The sequence below is a fragment of the Nanorana parkeri genome, unplaced genomic scaffold, assembly GCF_000935625.1.
Source record: "Nanorana parkeri isolate BGI_ZX_2015 unplaced genomic scaffold, ASM93562v1 scaffold2861, whole genome shotgun sequence".
In the NCBI taxonomy this organism is placed as follows: domain Eukaryota; kingdom Metazoa; phylum Chordata; class Amphibia; order Anura; family Dicroglossidae; genus Nanorana; species Nanorana parkeri.
The window spans coordinates 72,685-92,539 of record NW_017309129.1 but is presented as its reverse complement, the minus strand read 5'-3'; the positions used below and the strand labels follow the sequence as shown (position 1 = coordinate 92,539).

The following is a 19,855-nucleotide window of genomic DNA, read 5'->3' as shown; positions in this document are numbered from 1 at the left end:
GGCCACATCTGGAGTACGCGGTCCAGTTTTGGTCGCCGGTACTGAGAAGGGATGTCCTTGAACTGGAGAGAGTCCAGCGGAGGGCAACAAAACTAATTAGGGGAATGGAGGACCAGAGCTACGAGACGAGGCTTTTGCGTGCTATAATGCCCTCCAACACATTTCACATACAGTAGATAGGGAAGTGGACTGATCAATAGAATATGTTTATATAATGAAAATGTTTGTATCTTCTCTCTAATGCTTCCCAACAGATGAGAATGTTGCCCTCCGGGGTCGAGCCACTCAGTCCTCAATCTACCGGAGCCAAGGTGAAGGTTATCTGACCAATGCCATAAATGCAATAGATGGGAACCAGGACTCAGCCTTCTCACACGGTTCCTGTTCATGTACAAACAAAGACCCGTCTCCCTGGTGGAGGGTGGACCTGCTGAAAACGTATAAAGTTTCCTACATCACCATCACCAATAGAGGAGACTGCTGTGGTGAGAGACTGAGCGGAGCAGAAATTCTCGTTGGAGACTCTCTGACCAACAACGGAAATGACAATCCCAGGTGAGATTTGGTATAATATATCTTTGTATCTTTGTATATTTGTATCTTTGTATCTTCTAAGGCCTTCATTTTCTGCTCCTCATCCACTTAAGTACCTGCTGGTATATACCCCTTCATCACCTTTTTTCACTTTTCAGTACTCTGATCGTTTGACTGACAAATACTCGGTCATGTAATGGAAACCCAAATAATGTTATTATCAGAGTCCCAAAGCTGGTGCAGCGCAGAGCACATTTAAACCAGATTGCTGTGATTTAGAAATGTGCAGGGGAGGCATACCACTGTGCTTTTTAAATCAGCCTCTAACTGCCGCTTAACATGATTACATTGTTAGGTTGAAAAAAGTACATCGAGTTCAACCAATAGAAAAAAATAATAAGTAAACATAAAGCGTACATCTAGAGAACTTCATACCCACAGCTGATACAGAGGAAGGCAAACAACCCCATAAAGAATGGTCCAGTTTGGTGAAACAGGGAAATGAAAATCCTTCCTGATCACCTAAGGCAATCGCATGTTCTATTGATCAACAGTTTCTGGTGTTGTCACTTCTTTATGTTAATATCCAAACTCATTCTGTGTATTTAGGAATGCATGCATTATTTTAACCAATCAATTGAGCTAGCTAGAACTAGTTCCTGTTGTAGTCCATTTCACATTTTTACAGCTATTTCTGTGAAGAAGTCTTTCTATCGGCAAAGGTTAAACCTCTTTTTTCTCCAGAAGCAAAGAGTGCCCCCTTGTCCTTTGCAATGACCTTAACGTGAATAACTTTGCACTATGTTGACTATATGGACCATTTATATACTATATGTATACATGGTGGTCATATCTCCCCCTTAGTCACCTCTTCTCAAGAGAGAATCATTTCAGTTTACCTAATCTTTCCTCATAGCTGGGCTCCTCTATGGCCTCTTTTTTAAATGTTTTTCTTTTTTTTTTTTTTGCACTAAACAGCTCACGTGTGCGAGCATAATGAAAAAAAAAAAAGACAGACAAAAAAAGGAAAAGGAAATAGATGCTAAAGGACGCAGAACAGCTTAAGAGTCCGAAACGAGTAGCTCCATCCCCGACCAAATAGCCCAACATCGGGGGGCGTGGCAAGCCGCTGACCAAGATGGCCGCGGTCTGAGCAAGCTCCGCATCACCGATCCCCAGGACAGCAACAGAAGCCTATCACAGCACACCTTACCCGGGTGGCCTGATGCCCCATAGTCGGGGGACATCGGGCACATCTTCCGATCGCTGAAGCGGTGGGATGTGGCGTAGCAAACGGCAGAAGGAGCCGCGATTCAGCAGAGGCAGGAGGGAATCCAAGATGGCCGACACACCACGCCGTGTGGGGACATGAGCAGCCAGAGCAGCGGTACCTGAGGTATTTGATTCCTCCTCCATGGACAGCTTGCCCATGACCCCTGCTGACACCCATGAGACTGACAGGGATGCCGCCCTCCTTGACAAGTTCCGCAGCATGCTGCAAATGGAACTCTCGGCAGCTACTAGCAAGCTGGCAGCCACACTGACCAGGGAGATTAGAGAGATTGGGGCCCGCACAGACCTTTTGTAACAAAAAATGGACAATGTGATCACTGTCATTGAATCACAGGAGAAAGAAATGGATGCATTCTCTGACAAACTGACAGTAGCACTAGACAAAATGGAAGACCTGGAGAACAGGGCCAGACGCGGTAACCTGAGGGTAAGGGGGCTGCCTGAGTTCATAGAGGACCTCACCTCCTCAGTCACAGCCTTTTCCAGGAGCTGGTCCCCTCAATACCAATAAAGCGTCTTGAATTCGACCGTATACACAGGGCCTTGGCCCAAAAGCGCCGAGATGGCCCCCCGAGAGACATCATCATTAAATTCACGTACTACAAAACGAAAGAGGCCATTCTACACGCCACCCGTGATCGCCGGGATCTACAATTCCAGGGGCACCCCTATCAAATTTTCGTGGATCTGTCTCCAACTACCATTCAAAAATGCAGGGATATGAAACAATTCCTCGCTATCCTCAGGAAGAATAATATTCCATACAGATGGGGTTTTCCCTTTAAAGTGATGTTCAGCCATAAGGATAGATTGTTTACTGCGAGCACGCCAGATGAACTCCGCAAGATAATGGTCGGCCTTACCCTTCTGTCCTCCTCCCAGCTGACCTCTACTCCAGCGGGGGGTAGCCAGCGCCCGGCCTTGCCGACTCCAATCTGGGAAAGGAAGCAGAAGACGAGACCTGCCTCGCAGAAATCAAGGAGCGACAGCCCTCCCCTCTTTGATCCGGCCTGAGGGTCCTACTTACCGCTCGGAGTATAACATTTTTTTCCCTCAGGTTTTCGCCGGTCGTAATCGACGACCCCCTAGAAGGCTCGGTCATAGAACTGGCAAGTTTGGAAGGATGTTGGGGCTGCGGATACACAGCCTCCGGTTCCTTTTTTCTTCGTTTTTTATGGGGTTTTTTCTGTTTTTGCCGTTCCTGGCCTGACTATTCCTGCACTACGTTGAATTGTTTGATTTAATACCATTTGTTTGGGCACCATCCAATCTCTACTGTTGTAGATGCAAGGGAGCCGAGACCGGTATGGTCGCAGAGAGATACTGTGGGAAACCTAGGAAACCTGTACTTCGCACTTGCCCTGTGACGTACCCTTTATAGTGCTATATGCGCTCCTACCCGCGACTCTGAGAGTCTTCATCTTCTTAAGGTGTATTATATGATTGCTTTCCATGGGGATCGGTGGAATCGCGCCCCCCATGATGACATGCAGGGGAAGTGGTTTTCCCCCTGCCCCGGCCTGCTCCACCGACCTCCACGGACGGTTAAATTTGTTTTGTTTAATTGTTCTGTCTTTGTCTGTTTTAACGTGTGCTCTTTCCTCTATTGAAGATCCCTCCCCATCCTGTTCTCACCCACTTACCGGGTCCCCTAAAGTGATGACTCATCAGGTTCACCTCCCGTGCTACGCCAGCTCCGACCCCCAACTCCTCTGTGATGTGCGGCTGCTACGGGTGATGTCAGTACTCCTTCACGCTACCAATGACAAGTTTTCATTACTATCCCACAATGTCCAGGGGTTCAATTCGCTGACTAAACGTTACAAGGCATTCTCGTACTATTCCTCATGTCATGCCGATGTGGTATGCCTACAGGAAACGAGACTCTCCACAACCGCCTGTCCACGCTACCTACACAAGCACTACCCCAACTTCCACTGCGCTAACTCTACTGAAAAGAAAAGGGGGGTCCTGATAGCCTTTCGCCGATCCCTACCTTTTATATGCCACACCGAAATAGCTGATCCCACGGGCCGCTACATCCTCTTGGTTGGCACCCTATTCGATGTCGACGTGACTTTTGTCACCTATTATTCCCCTAATGCTCACCAACTCCGATTTTTGTCCCACCTTTTTCAAACAGTGGCACATCATGCCAAGGGCCTTCTTTTTCTAGTCGGGGACTCCAACCTGGTGATCCATCCCACTCTGGATAAAACCAAAAAGGCACACAGCCCAGCCCAGGATAGGAACATGCACTTCAATAACTCAGCCTTTCTAACCCTATTGAATGAGCACCACCTAGTGGACGTGTGGAGGGAATTAAATCCGACAGTTAAAGATTTCACATTTTATTCCAACCCACATCAGATTTTCTGTAGAATTGATCATGTCTTTACCCCCCAAAGCTGCCTCAGTCATTTTACATCGGCTAAAATTAAAACAATCCCATGGTCGGACCATGCTCTGAATGTAGTGCAGTTCCGCCTAGAGGGGGGAGCTCAGGGTAGGGGGCATTGGAGAATTAACGAATCACTGTTGTCCACTGTGGAGAACATGTCTCTTATTGAGCTATACGTTACACAATATTTTGAGCTGAATGAGGGGTCCGTCAGTTCTCCGGTGGTTCTGTGGGAGGCCCATAAGGTCACACTGCGGGGGCAGCTCATTGAACTAGCCTCTCGCCGCAAAAAAGAGAGAGGGAAGAGGGTGACCGAGTTACAGGGGGAGTTGGAAACCCTGGACCGAGCACTGAAGGATAAACTCGACCGTGGGCTCCTGGCGCGCCTTAATTCAGTAAAGACGGAGCTGAACCTCTTGCTGGATCAGGGAGCAGAAAGGGCCCTGAGGTGGACCAAGCACAGATTTTACTCGCGGGCAAACAAACCTGGCACGTTATTGGCCAGGAAACGTAAAATGTTACCTAATAGACCAGCCCACATTAGATTGAACACCACTGGTGGCACGATCTCAGCAAATCCTATAAATATTTTAACATCTTTCCAGGAGAATCTCACCTCTCTCTATACTAATTCTTGCACTTTTAATGCTGAGAAGGCTGACGATATCTTGCAGAATGTTGAACTGCCGCAGATCACACGGGAGGAGTCGGACCACCTAAGCCTCGCTATAACTGCGGAAGAAATACTTTCGGTCGATTAAGCACCTCAAACCCTCCAAAGCCCCTAGCCCCGACGGCTTTTCGGCCCTATACTATAAAAAAACTGGCCCCCCTCCTGGCACCTAAACTGGCAGCAATGTTCAACTCCCTAAGACAGGGCCGTACATTACACCCCTCCTCACTCCTAGCCTATGTGTCAATGATCCCCAAACCAGACAAAGACTCCTTGGACCCAAACAACTATAGGCCCATATCCTTGCTGAACATTGATCTCAAAATCTTAACTAAAGTCTTATCCACACGACTCAATTCCATACTCCCATTATCCCTGGTAGGCAGGCAGGGGATAATATCCGCAAAATAATACACCTAATTCATACCCTCAAGTCTCGTACCATCCCGGGATTCCTATTATCGCTAGATTTACAGAGGGCATTTGACTCCATCTCATGGGACTATCTATACTACATCCTTCATAAATGGGGTTTTGGCGAATCCTTTATAGTATGGTTGCGGGTACTGTACTCTAACCCGATGGCCCAGGTCAAGTATCTGGGGCACCTGTCCCAGGAGATTCCTATTTGCCGGGGAACCCGCCAAGGATGCCCTCTGTCTCCGGCTCTGTTTGCGCTGGCAATTGAACCCCTGGCCATGCTAATTCGCTCTCACCCCAACATCAAAGGCATTGATTTAGCAGGGGTGGAGTATAAGGCCAGCCTGTTCGCAGATGACGTTATGCTTACCCTGACGCAACCGCACATCACAGTCCCTAACCTGCTCAACCTCCTAAAGCAGTTCTCCGCCATTTCCAGGCTCTCAGTGAACTGGGGGAAGTCCGCTGCCTTCAATATAACTCTACCTGCCCTGATGTATGAGCATGTTCGCTCCAATTTTTCGTTCGCTTGGGCTAAATCATATATTCGGTATCTGGGTATTAAAATTACTGCATCCTATGAAACCTTGTACCACGCAAATTATGTCCCATTATTTAAATCACTGAAACAATTGCTCACCTCATGGACAACCCATAATCTGTCCTGGCTGGGAAAGATTTCAGCGGTTAAGATGACGCTCGTGCCCAAACTCCTGTATCACTTCAGAACCCTGTCGGTACAGATTCCCTCATATGCTTTGCGCTCGATGCAGGGAAGTGTCCTCCAGTTTATCTGGCACCCCCTTAGGGCCAGGGTGGCGAGAACTACTTTATACAAACGGAAGATCGATGGGGGAATGGGCCTCCCCAATGTACTGATGTATTATCAAGCTGCTCAACTCATACCACTGATAACTATGCATCAGCGACGCTCGCCCCCTCTCTGGCTTATGTTAGAAATCCCAAATTGTTCCCCAATGCCTCTTACGGCTTTGCCCTGGTTACCAGCCTGTGATAGACCAGGGACCCTTAGCCCTCTCATGCTACATACTTTAAAGGTGTGGAACTCAATTAAATACTCGGCACACCTGCTCTCACCATATCTCCCGTTGCTTCCCTTGTTTGCCCAACCACTCTTTAGGCCAGGCATGTATAATCCCACGGCCTTTGGTTGGTGGATAAACAACGGATTTCGTGTAGTGCATGACCTACTGCGCTCATCCGCTATTCCCTCCTGGCAATACTTGCGAGAACACAACCAAATTCCAGTAGTAGAACACTTTAGATATCTCCAACTTCACCACTGGATCTCCACTCTTACTAGAAGAAGGGACCCCACCAATTTATTTACTTGTTTCGAGCATATGTGCCTTCACTCCCCAGAAGGCCCAGGCCTCATAACAATCCTCTACTCACAATTGAATAGACTGGTCAGCCACACTTCCCACACCTATGTCTGTAGCTGGGAAGGGGACCTTCACCTGCAATGGTCCACGAGGGAATGGCAACAGATTTGGCGCAATGTCGCAAAATGCTCCATTAGCGTTACAAACGCAGAGGTAGCCTACAAGGTGATGATGAGGTGGTACCTGGTCCCGGCCAGGGTGGCACGCCTATTCCCCACGGCCTCGCATATATGTTTCCGGGGATGCCAAGAGACGGGAGATATGCTACATACCTGGTGGTGCTGCCCCCTTGCTACTCGATTTTGGGTCAGGGTATTTAAACTAATTGGCTCCCTTTTCTCTACACATTTACCAATAAATGTTCATTATGCCCTGTGTCATATGACTATCCCAGGATTTAATAAGCCCCAAAGGGCTCTGGCGCACTTCATTTTCCTGGCAGCCAAACTGACGCTGGCAGGAAACTGGAAGAAACAACAACTCCCCTATGTAGAAGTCATGCACAGGCTGGATCATATTATGCTAAATGAGAGACTATCTAGTATCTTGGAAGATAAACACTCCAGGTTCCTGAGTGTGTGGGAACCATGGCTCTCTTACCATCACCCTGGGATAGACCCCATGAGCTACCGAGGCATATGAGGTTGGTTGGACAGATGCTGGATAATTGTACGAGGAGCGAAGAGTGGCAGGCACGGATATTCAATATAAGCTTGGTGTAAGCGAAATACAGGACCCCCCTATTCCCTAGTAGTACGGGTGACCGGTTACTACTAGTCCCCCCTACTACCCTGTACCCCCCACTCCCCCTTTCTGTTTCTTGGGGCCTTACCCCACCTTATGTTATTGGTTGATATTTGGCTCACTACCAGGGGACATGGAATCGATCTCTAAGAATTGGCTACAATGTTGATTGTGTGTGATGAGCGCTTCAGACCATTCAGGCACCCTGTTCCTTGAGTGTGCATATTTGGCATATGTTCATTTAGCACCTGTGAATCTTTGATTATACAGTAGAACCGATGTAACGATGCACTGTGAACCAATATCTTTCTAATGTTGTATTTGGAAAATTTCAATACAAATATTGTTACACAAATAGCCCAACATCTACTTAAACATTAAATTGAGGCAGAGAGAGATTCCATTAGGATCCAATCTGGTGTATATCCCTGGTCATACACAGAGGAAAGCTGAGCTACCCGCGCTGCCTTGTAGTATTGTAAGAGATTGGGGACACCCAAACCCCCTGTCCGTTTAGAGCAGTGCAGTACATTTTTCGAAAGTCTAGGATGTTTTCCATGCCAAACAAATGTAATAATTAAAGATTGGAATTTCAAAAGATCTGACTTATGTATAGCTATGGGTAGAGCCCGAAAGTAATATAGGATCTTGGGGAGCAGCGTCATTTTGAGTGCATGAATTTGACCCAGCCATGACAAATTACAGGAGTCCCATCGAGACATATCCTCCCGGAGTTGGTGAAACAGGGGTATATAGTTTTTCTTATATAGTTGTAAAAAGACAGGTTTAAGTTTAATCCCTAGATATTGCAAAGCCTCTGTGGACCAAGTAAAATCAAAATTTTCCGACAACCAAGACCACACCTCCTGGGAGATATTGATATTAAGAGCCAATGATTTGGATGCATTGACCCGCAATCCAGATACCCCAGCAAATTGAGTCAACAATGCCAGGACATTAGGAAGTGTGGTCAAGGGTGAAGTGACAAACAGGAGCAAGTCATCCGCAAATAAAGCACACTTATGCTCCTGCCTACCACAACCCACTCCCTTAATATTAACATTAGCACGGATCGCAATCGCTAGGGGTTCTATCGCTAATGCAAAAAGCAGTGGGGAAAGTGGACAACCTTGACGTGTGCCTTTAGAGATAGCTATGGAATCAGAGATGTGGCCCTGTAGCCTAATTTGTGCTGACGGAGTGGTGTATAAGGCCCGCAACCTATTCAGAAAGAGGGGGCCAAAGCCCCATTTCTCAAGCAACTGGAAAAGGTATTGCCAAGACACTGAATCAAAGGCTTTTTGTAAGTCTATAGATAACAGAAGCCCAGATTGTGATTGCCCTCCATCCCACCCTGACTGCAACAAGGTGATAATATCAATGGCCCTTCTAATTTGATCGGGGCCTTGCCTACCCCTAATGAAGCCCACTTGATCCTTATGAATATAGGATGGTAGGACTCTATGGCCTCTTATCAGTTTAGTTGCCCTTCTTTGCACTCTCTCCAGTTCCACAACATACCTTTTGTGAACTGAAGGCCGAAACAGAACTGCATATTCAAGGTGAGTTCTTACTAATGCTTTGTACAAGACAGATTGCATCTCCTTCTCTCGGGAGTCTATACCTCTTATAATACAAGGAAGGATGGAGACAGATAAGGTCTTACTAATGTTTTGCATAGGGCAGATTATGTCCCTCTCTCTGGAGTCTTTACCTCTTATAATACAAGTAAGGATTGAGACAGATAAGGTCTTACTAATGTTTTGTATAAGGGCAGATTCAATGTCCTCCTCTCTGGAGTCTATACCTCCTATAATACAAGGAAGGATGAAGATAGATGAGGTCTTACTAATACTTTGTATAGAGGCAGATTAGGTCTTTCTCTCTCTCTCTCTCTCTCTCTCTGGAGTCTATACCTCTTAAAATAAGAGGTTAGGTGACACTGAAGGAGTGCATAGATAAGTAGGATGAGAACCATAAGTAGGATGAGAAGGATGATGACAGATGTGGTCTTATTAATTGCTTTGTATAGGGCAGATTACATATCTCTATCTGGGGTATAAATCTCTTATAACACAAGAAAGTATTTTGCTTGCTTTAGAGGTTGAAGCTTGACTGTACTATTTTCGCACTTCAAATGGCATCATGGGTTGTGTTTCTATTGTAACTACTGATGTGTGGTGTTTAGAGCTGAATGTCAACTATTACTCTACCTGGGTAAACATGGCAGCTCCTTTCAGGGTCATTATGACTTAACATTTCTAAAAGTAAACTTGTACTCTTATTTAAACTCTGAACTGTAAAATATATATTGTTCAGTATATGTCATGGGTCCGTGCACAGGTGTCCCCACACCGTATGCAGGTACCCACACGGGAAGACCAAACACGTATGACCACACCGGACAAAGCAAATGTGTTATATACAGTTTATTTGTAACCAGCAAAACCAAATGAAACACCCAAAAGCAAGCAAGTATAAGTAATGTGACACCAACCCAATAGAACCACAAACACCTTCAAAATATAACAGGAATGGCCAGGGGATCCAAGGGACGAAGTGTCAGTGTACAGGTAGGTAACAGGACTTTGGTCTGGAAATAGGTAACAGCAACAGGACTATAAACAGGTAATGGCAACAGGACTACAAACAGATAATAGGAACAGGATTACAAGCAGGTAACGGGACTTAAGTCTATAAGCAGGCAATGGCAACAGGACTCAGGGCTCAGGACTCAGGATACACAGGAAATAATAACAGGATACTGAGCCATAGTCCAGACGGTTTGAATACCCTCCCAGGAAGCACCAGGTGATGGCTAAGTGCTGGCAGCTGGGAGACACCCGCAGGTGAGCACTGGAGCTGCAGGGCAGATGTTTCTCAGATACAGAATAGTTTCTCAAAAATAGTGCTTTGATCTTATACGGAGTGCACAGTTATTTAATAGGGAAGAAGCAGAATCTGAGGACGGGGAGGTAATGGTGGAAGGGGTGAAGACAGGAGTTTATGGTTGGGCAGGATTGGGGGGGTGTTGGTAGAAGGGGAGAGGTTGGAAGTTGATGGTGGGGTGGCATTTGGAGGTGGTGGTGGATGGGGAGAGCATAGAAGATAATGGTGGGGCAGGATTGAGAGGCGACAAGGAAAGGGGCAGGGGAACAAGAGCCAATGTTTTTGAGGTGGGCTTGGTAAAAATGTAATACCAGAATGTAGGGGCCTAGAATAACGAGGATCTGGTCTTGAGAGTTAAGGCTTATGCAAAGTATGTGATGGAGGGGGTGCACAGAAGGTGGACAGAACAAACAGGGATTTTAATGGAAGCTTGAAGAGAGAGAAAGCGTTGGAAATTTAGGAGATACGGGCTAAAAAATGCCTGAGCTATAGTTGGTATCTAGACTCCCTATGACTTCTACAGTGGCAGGTAGGTAAACCATTGATTTTTGCTTCACACAACACTCAGGGTCTGAATTCTCAAATTAAGAGATGGAAGGCCTTCCAAAATTACCACTCGCATCATAATGATGTATTATTTTTACAAGAGACGCATTTTCCAGGTACCTACACCCCATCTTTAGTCCACAAATACTATCCTAACTTCCATTTGGCAAATGCGACTGATAAAACGAAGGGCGTGTAACAGATATACCCTGGTGGGGTCCGGTGGCGCTGTCCGTCGCAGACCTGCGCAGGCGCGCCGAGACCCTCCTTGCACTAGTCACCGACGAGCCTTGGTGACGTCTGGTGGCGGTGTCCGTCGCCGTCCACGGATCTCCGTCGCCCCTCTCACCAGCGGTATCTACGTCCTGCGCAGGCGCGCCACATAGCTCCGCCCCCTCCAGAACGAGCACTCGGCTTAAAGCCGCTGCTCGCTAGTTGATCGGCGTCCCACTGTTGATTGTAGCAGGGCGCTGATCAACTCAGCCTCCCACTCGCTCCTCTGGACCCTGGCTAACTGGAACGAATTCCACAGGAATTGCAGCACTAACAACCGCAAGTACCCTGGGCTATAGAAAGAAATACCTCCAGGTCTCCACTCTGCTTAAATGGCATCTGTGTCTTTGCCTGTGAATTGCCTGCTGCTCGCTTCCTTGACATGTTAGCCTAACCAAATAAGTATTGTCTCAAGCTGAAAGTTTACCGTGGCTGTTGCTACTCACTGCGTGCAAGCAGTAACCTCAGCGGGTGGTGGATAGCTATATCTTCCACAGTGAAACGTTGTCATATTATCTTTGCAATGTTGTGCTAAAACTTGTTGCCCTCTAGAGGTTCATTACAGTACTGCTGTCAGAAACCATTGTATATTGAAGTCAAGACTGCCGCCCCCCAGGGGCTCATCAGGATTACTGCATAACTGCCAGCATACTGAGCTCATTCCTTATTTCCTCTAGCAAATAACTCTGATACGCACTTACCTATTGAAAACCTACCTATTCAGTATAAACTGAGCCTTCCTTCATTCTTGCGGGATATGATGTGAAGCAGCTCCCTCCTCGCCTTACTCAAACACGAGGCATATGAGGTGTAGCTGCGAATCTGATACCTGTACCCACATCCGCAGTTGAGATCCATAGGGGAATTGAACCCTTTCCAGGGGCGATCATTACAGGGGGTAGCTATATGTTTTTCAAAAAAGGTTTCTTTTCTCTCTTCTTTGGAGATTAGTGATCCGGAAGGTTGGTATATTTTACTTAAAGGACATATTGATGAACATTTATTTACATTTATATCTTATTATGCCCCAAATACGGCTCAAACTCCCTTTTTTTGCTCTATGATGAAAGTTCTTTCACCACATATGGAAGGCACAATAGTATGTGCAAAGGAACAGATTGTTTCCACAGTGGGCTGTGCAAGGACCCAGTGGTGAGAGAAAAGGGGGCTTTTTAGAAACCTGTCCAGACCTCGTATATAAAAGTCTTAGAAAAACATTTATTCACTAAATTGTTGTATACATAGTCTAGAACCAAGGAATAAAGTACAAAATCATGTCATCAATAAAAATATATATCATTAATAAAAATACATATTGAATATGCAGGTTCACCGTTAGGTGACAGTACCGTGCGGTTACGAGATATACGGTAACTTATTTTCAGATGATGTAAACGCTCCTATAGGTCCCTACATGTTTTGTTGCTTTGATTATACATCTGGCGAGGACATACATGAATACAGTTCTCCCGGAGATCTGCCTTCTTTCCCCTGAAGAAGCCCCTTCTGGGGGCGAAACATGTAGGGACCTATAGGAGCGTTTACATCATCTGAAAATAAGTTACCGTATATCTCGTAACCGCACGGTACTGTCACCTAACGGTGAACCTGCATATTCAATATGTATTTTTATTAATGATATATATTTTTATTGATGACATGATTTTGTACTTTATTCCTTGGTTCTAGACTATGTATACAACAATTTAGTGAATAAATGTTTTTCTAAGACTTTTATATACGAGGTCTGGACTGGTTTCTAAAAAGCCCCCTTTTCTCTCACCACTGGGTCCTTGCACAGCCCACTGTGGAAACAATCTGTTCCTTTGTATCCATAACCTGGGGTGTGAAACCTCCAGCTCCTCTAGATGCTATTTGCAACACACGCCTGCCAATATTATCCCTTAACAATAGTATGTGCAGGCGACTCTAATATTGCATTCGACTCTAGCTCAGATAGGACAAGTAAAGGGACGACTAAGCTCAGACCCCCTTCAAAAGCGGGCTGCTCTTAGCCAGAACTATGCATACATATTCCTTAATTGATATCTGGAGAGAACAGAATCCAATATCAAGAGATTACACACACTTCTCCCACGCACATGGGACCTATGCGAGAATAGATCACATCTTTATTTCTTCCTCATTGGTTCCTCTAGTAATCTCCTCCCATGTCAAAGATATCGTTTGGTCTGATCATTCCATGGTCACGATGTCCATTTGCGAGAATAGATCACATCTTTATTTCTTCCTCATTGGTTCCTCTAGTAATCTCCTCCCATATCAAAGATATCGTTTGGTCTGATCATTCCATGGTCACGATGTCCATTTCCCATTTTCGAGACCTTAATAAACCATTTCAGTGGAGATTAAATGAATGTTTATTAAGCGCTCCGACGTTAAGCAAGGAAATATCATTACGTCTATCTTCGTATTTTTCGTTGAATAGGGACTCAAATATTTCCCCGGTTATGATCTGGGCGGCTCATAAGGCAACCATTAGGGGTACATATATAGAACAGTCTACCAGACTCAAAAAAAACCCCTCTAAACATATAATAGAATTAAAGCAAGTTAAAAATGTTGACCCAACAACACAAACAATCTCCCTGTCCCTCACTTCTTCGCAACATCGAAGGAGTACGAACTGAGCTGAATCTGCTTCTGACTACAAAAGCAGAAAAAAGCCTTTGCTGGTCTGCCAATAAACTTTATATACACAAAGACAGAATAGGCTCACTATTGGTCTCTAAACTCTCCCCCAGACCACACAATCTTTCATTGCCCAAAATCAGATGTAAAAACGGTAATTATACTCAGAACCCAAAAAGCATACTCCAGGAATTCCACAATTGTTACTCTCTATTATATGAAACACAATCACTAACTTCAGGAGATCAGATGATCAAATTCCTTAGTGACCTTTCATTTCCGCCTTTACAACTTAAACATAAGCAAATTCTGGAAGCTCCGATCTCCTTCCAAGAAATTAAAACAGTAATCAAAATGGCAAAATCTGATTCAGCTCCAGGTCCAGATGGCTTACCTGCTACATATTACAAAAAATATGTTGAGATACTGGCACCACATATGGAAGCTTTTTTTAATGCACTACATCTAGGAGCCTCTCTCGACCTGGACCTCAACAGAGCCTTTATTAGTGTTATCCCCAAGCCCCACAAAGACCCAGGCGATTGATTTCAGGTCTCCGAGTCAATGCTTCTAAGTCTGTGGCTCTCAACATTAACCTCCCTCCCAAACTGTGGCTGGGCCTTAGGAGTTCCTTCCCATTTGAATGGCGTTCGGATTTTCTCCAGTATCTTGGGGTGAAATTCACCCCGTTATACCCAATTATATCTCACAAACTATCCCCTCTTTATAAACTCCTTAGAGAAGATATGATTAGATGGACCCCTTATAATTTATCTTGGATGGGCCGTATCCACTCAAAATGACTATATTTCCCAAAATGTTATATTACTTCAGGACCTTGCCAATCCCGATACAACGGGTGGAACTCATCAAATTGCAAAAGTTTATTTTCAAATTAATTTGGGGTGACAAACGTGCAAGAATCTCGCAAGATACTCTTTTCAAATCTAGATTTCAAGGGGGTCTAGGGGTGCCCAATTTGCTGCTTTATTATCGGGCTGCACAGCTGTCACAACTCTCCTCTATATATCGGGGGGCAGTTGGGCTAAGATAGAAACTACCTCGCTTAAGGATATTTCTATCGAAGTCCTAAAATGGATGACCTTTAAGCAAAGACCAAAGATATTGGCTCCCACTTTGTCGCATTCTATGGTCCTCTGGGATTAGCTACGTGGCAAAGAAGGCATAACCTCCTCCCACACCCCCCTTGCACCACTGTTCAACAACCCAAATGTTGTACCAGGACTGCAGCCTAAAGCTTTCCAATGGTGGATTGACAAAGGCCTTTATAGAATCGGAGACTTTGTTAAGTTTCATAAACCAATTTCTATCTCTTATTGTCTAAATACTCTCCAAATGCCACTATCGGAAACGTTTAGATTTAGACAAATACAACATTATTTACAGTCGATACAGATTCCTAAAATGGGTTTTCCTCTGAAAACACAATATGAACAGTGGTGTTCGGGAGGGATTGGTCAGGAGGGAGGGATCTCCCTAATCTATGCTGCACAACTAGGCCCATTCAGTAAATTGGCCTACATGGCTACATGGGAAGTTGACTTAGGGGTAACACTCTATGGAGGAATGGAAACAGTGCATCATGAGATCGACTAAGGGACTGCTTAACGTCTCCCTACTAGAGGCTAACTATAAGGTCCTCTCGCGATGGTACTTAGTACCAGCTAAGTTGGCGACCATGTTCCCAGGATCCAGTGCTTTATGCTTCAGAGGATGCAATCAACAGGGCACTATGATTCACGTTTGGTGGGAGTGTCCAAAATTGCGTCCGTTCTGGAATAGGTTTTTTGCCCTGCTCTTCAGGATTCTCCGGACTCATGTCCCGAGAGATCCGCAGCATTTATTACTAAATAAAAAGATTCCGGGTATTTCTGAGGCACAGGGCAAACTCTTGTCATTTTTCTACTTAGCGGCCAAGACTTCAATCGCGCGCTCCTGGAAAACCGAAAGGGTACCATTCTCTATGGTACGGTCTAAATTAAATTGGATTATGATCCACGAGAAACTATATAGTATCTTGCAAGACAGATATATGAATTTCAAAGCAATATGGGAGCCATGGTTGACATATCAAAGGATTTTAATTTTTTCGGGCACACAGTGAGCCTCTTCAGGATATCCACCGCTCTGGAAATCTGAACCTTAGGAATCTGCAACTTTCTCTTTCCTTTTTTTTTCCTTTCTTTCTTGTCCTTCTACTTTTCTTTCTTCTTGTTATTTTCTGCTTAATTAATAGTGTTTCTGTTGTTTTTATTATTGATTGGTGGGAGGGGTAATCCAATCCACCACAAGAAACTAGCATGTGTAGACATAGCGAGGAACAGCAATATTTGTATTGTTAAGAAAATAATTATATAGTACCTCCTGCCCCCAGTTATTAAGATAAGTAAGTAATAAGTAATAAGTAATTGGCTCTTATAGTTTAACTATGCATAGCTAACGGAACCGCTAAGGCCTTAAATACTTTTAAGAGGGGGGGGTACTGTGTCGATATTAAAGACAACCAGATAATTGGCTATGATGCACATGATATTTGACTGTAACAAATTATTTCTGTATAAAAATGGCAAACCAAAAAACCAATAAAAACTTTGAAATATAAAAAATGATGGAACACTGTGGGGCATATTGCAAAACAGGAACAGCTTAGCAGAGTGAGTAAACCATAGGAGGAGAGCAAGGAAGAATGGCCACAGAGTACAGGAGCAGAGACACTTTGATGGAAACCAGTCAGAGACAAGGAGCACAGTGGAGTATAGCTTTAGGATGACAGTGCGTGAGATCAGAAGTGTAACAATGAGTAGAAGGGCCAAGAACAGTGGAATGCGGAGAGATGAGGGAATAAAGTTGGGGAACACTCCCTGTGGGTATAAAGCCGAATGTGTGCAAGAACCCTCCAATGTCCCTGACAGGAAACAGGAAGTTCCTAATATTCATTAGCATAATGTATGATTTCCTCCAGTGTTTACTTTTTATTCAGCATGTTTGGTGATTGAAAGCTCAGTCACAGTGGTAGACCTTCTGTATTCAATTCCATGATTCATTAGACCAGTGCCAAGCAGGAACAAGTCACACATTGGTCTTTGTCGCAAATTAACAAATCACTTCTGCTAGCTGTCGGTTACTTTTATAGCTTTAGATCTTCTCTGTCTGCTAGGATTAAGGAGGATGACTCTCCAGTTTATGATAACAAATGGGTATGGGTCACATAGGTATTATTCCATTATTATTAAGGATGACAACAGTTTTCAGAACAATTCTGCTGACCCAGTGTTACTGCCCCACCTCCGGCCGGCTATATGTACTACTAGAGAACATCAACTATACTGGCTTTTCCCACATCGGGTCCTTCTCATCTTTTAAGGCCATCAAATGACTTCCTCCTCCCACTTTTGCCACTTTGAGTTCTTCTTATCCTTTAAGGCCTTCTAATTAACTTCTCCTCTCCCTTCTCCCATATTGGGCCCTTCTTATCCTTATAAGGCCATCTAATGACCTCCTCCTTCCCCTTCTGCCACATTGAGCCCTTCTTATCCTTATAAGGCCATCTAATTACCTCCTCCTCCTTCTTCGGGCCACATTGAGTCCTTCTTATCCCTTAAGGCCATCTAATGACCTCCTCCTCGCCCTTCTCCCACATTAGGCCCTTCTTATCAATTAAGGCCTTCTAATGAAATAATAACAAGAATGATAACAATTATATCATTTACACAGGTGTGCAACAGTGACCTCAATTCCAACTGGAGGAACACAGACCTTTAGGTGTGACGGCATTGTTGGTCGCTACGTCAATATCATTTTATGAGGAAAATCCGAATTTCTTCAGCTGTGTGAAGTCCAGGTTTTCGGTGAATACACGTACAACTGTCTCAACTAAAGTTCCACAGACAGTAGCACAAGTTTATTATTAAGTCAGTTTTATAAACAGAAGTTGTGATTATTCAAATCTGACATTAAACATTTTCATTCAAGCATGTTATCACTTGTGAGTCTACGTTCATTATGGTTCATTAAAGAAAGAAAACTTTATTCATTGGTGTGTGACAAAGGTCAGCAGATGATGTTGAGTTGAACTGCGGAGGTGAATTTTATATATATTTTTACATTTTGTCTACTGGACTAATATGACTTACCCATTTACATTAGGGATGCACTGACATATCGGCTGAAAATTGCACTTTTGGCTAAATTCCTGAAAGTGCTAGTTTACTGCCGATACATCGAGCATCCCTGCTTTCTTTCCTCCCTGCTGGGCGCTGCTCTGTGTCCCAGCAGGGAGGAGAGAAACTGTGACAGCCGGCCGAGCGCTGCGTGTACAAGCAGTCAGTGATCAGTGATCGCTGAGTGTTTGTAGATAATTGAGGACAGAGTATGGTTACTATATCCTCAATTATGAATGAATGGGAAGTGATCTACATCACTTCCTGTTCATTCATAGTTGTGGTTATAGTAAACACACAATGTCCTCATGTTATCAATGAACAGGAACACTCAGTATAGAGGATTCATTGATAACAGGGTATACAGAATAAGAGATTGATGACTTTGTGTCTCAGAGGACTCTGTGTTCTCAATCTCTTTTTCTATTTTAAAAGGGAAATATCAGGGGTCTGTTTTAGACCCCCAATATTTCCCCGAAGCACCTAAAAGTAAAGTAAAAAATGCAAATATTTAATAAAAAAATTAAGTGGATCTGCATGCCATTATCTTCACCGGCTTTCTGCTGTTTTGCTTTCCAAATCCTTGTACAATCCTTGTACAAGGAAATTTCCATACACTTACCATTGGGAAATACCGTGCACCAGGGTGTTTTCCAGACCACCAGTTATTCCTACTGGTGGTTGACAACCTTTGTCTTCAAAACCATCTTACAATTGATGAAAGAAAAATCATTATGCAATGGCGGTGAGATATGCTGTTTAGCAGGGTGCGTTTACAGGAAGCACCTCAGGACGCACAGTTTAAATCCTTGGTTCTCAACTAGTGGGTCATGACCCAAAAGTGGGTCGCGACCCCGTGTTCAGTGAGTCACTGCATGCCTTTTACTTTTCTAGGTGAGAGGTTCCGCAGCCTCCCCCTAGCGCAGCACTGTCCTTTCTCACACAGAGCAACCATTCAAAATATGCTTCCTGGTGCCGAGTGTCGACTTGGGGTGGGTTGGGCTGGGGGTATGGCAGCGAGGGAGCTCCATCCATACATGCATTGCTTACAGCTCCCTCACGTGTCCTATAGAGGTGCCTGGACTGGAATGAAATCTCATTCTGGCTCCCGGCACCTTTGCAGGCGCGCATGGGAGCTGTACAAGCAATGCACACATGGATGGAGCTCCATCACATCACAGCAGCCCACACTGCGGTGCATTCCATTGCAGTGCAACTTAGGTCGTGACTTAATGACTGAGGACAAATGGGGGTCCTGAGGTTACACAGGTTGAGAACCACTGGTTTAAATCATCTTTATTCATAACCACGTCCATTGAGACTTTCTTCAGTGTACACAAATTCACCGATCTCTGACACCTCATATTGGACTATACACTCAGTAGTTGGACTATACCACATCCAGTGCCTATTGTTCCTATGTCTGATTTTGGAGTTTTATGAGTTTCATGGATCGAGACAATTGATCCACACCACCCACCACACGGATACCGTTTATATTAACGCAGGACATGTGCATTCATTTTTCTCTATATAGGTCTACATCAGATACCCAACTGGTCTTACATGAGTTGTGTTTTTATAGGGAGGGGTTTTTGCTATTGGGCTCAAAAAAACACACTAGGTCTTATTTTCGGGGTAGGTCTTATTTATTTTATTTTTTTAATGTACAACAATCCAAAGTTAATGCAAATCAAAATTAGATAATTCAAAATGGAAAAGTTAAGAATAGGGTGATCAGGGCAATCGGGGGTGCCGTACCTTTCCAAGAGCAATTTGGTAACCAGAAACCACTTTCACTATGGATTCCTCACAGGCGGAGTGCATTTGGTATCACTCCGCC

At 44.5% G+C, this 19,855-nt stretch overlaps 1 protein-coding gene across 1 annotated transcript; it reads left to right on the top strand.

Moving 5' to 3' along the window:
- Positions 1-254: 254 nt before the first annotated feature.
- LOC108802436 (fucolectin-1-like) lies at positions 255-17,729 on the top strand (the record flags this gene model as incomplete). The annotated part of the gene is given in 2 exon segments (XM_018574292.1): positions 255-555; positions 17,567-17,729. Coding segments are annotated over 2 exon segments (464 nt in total), but the record flags the coding sequence as incomplete, so codon positions are not given.
- Between the last annotated feature and the right edge of the window lie 2,126 nt (positions 17,730-19,855).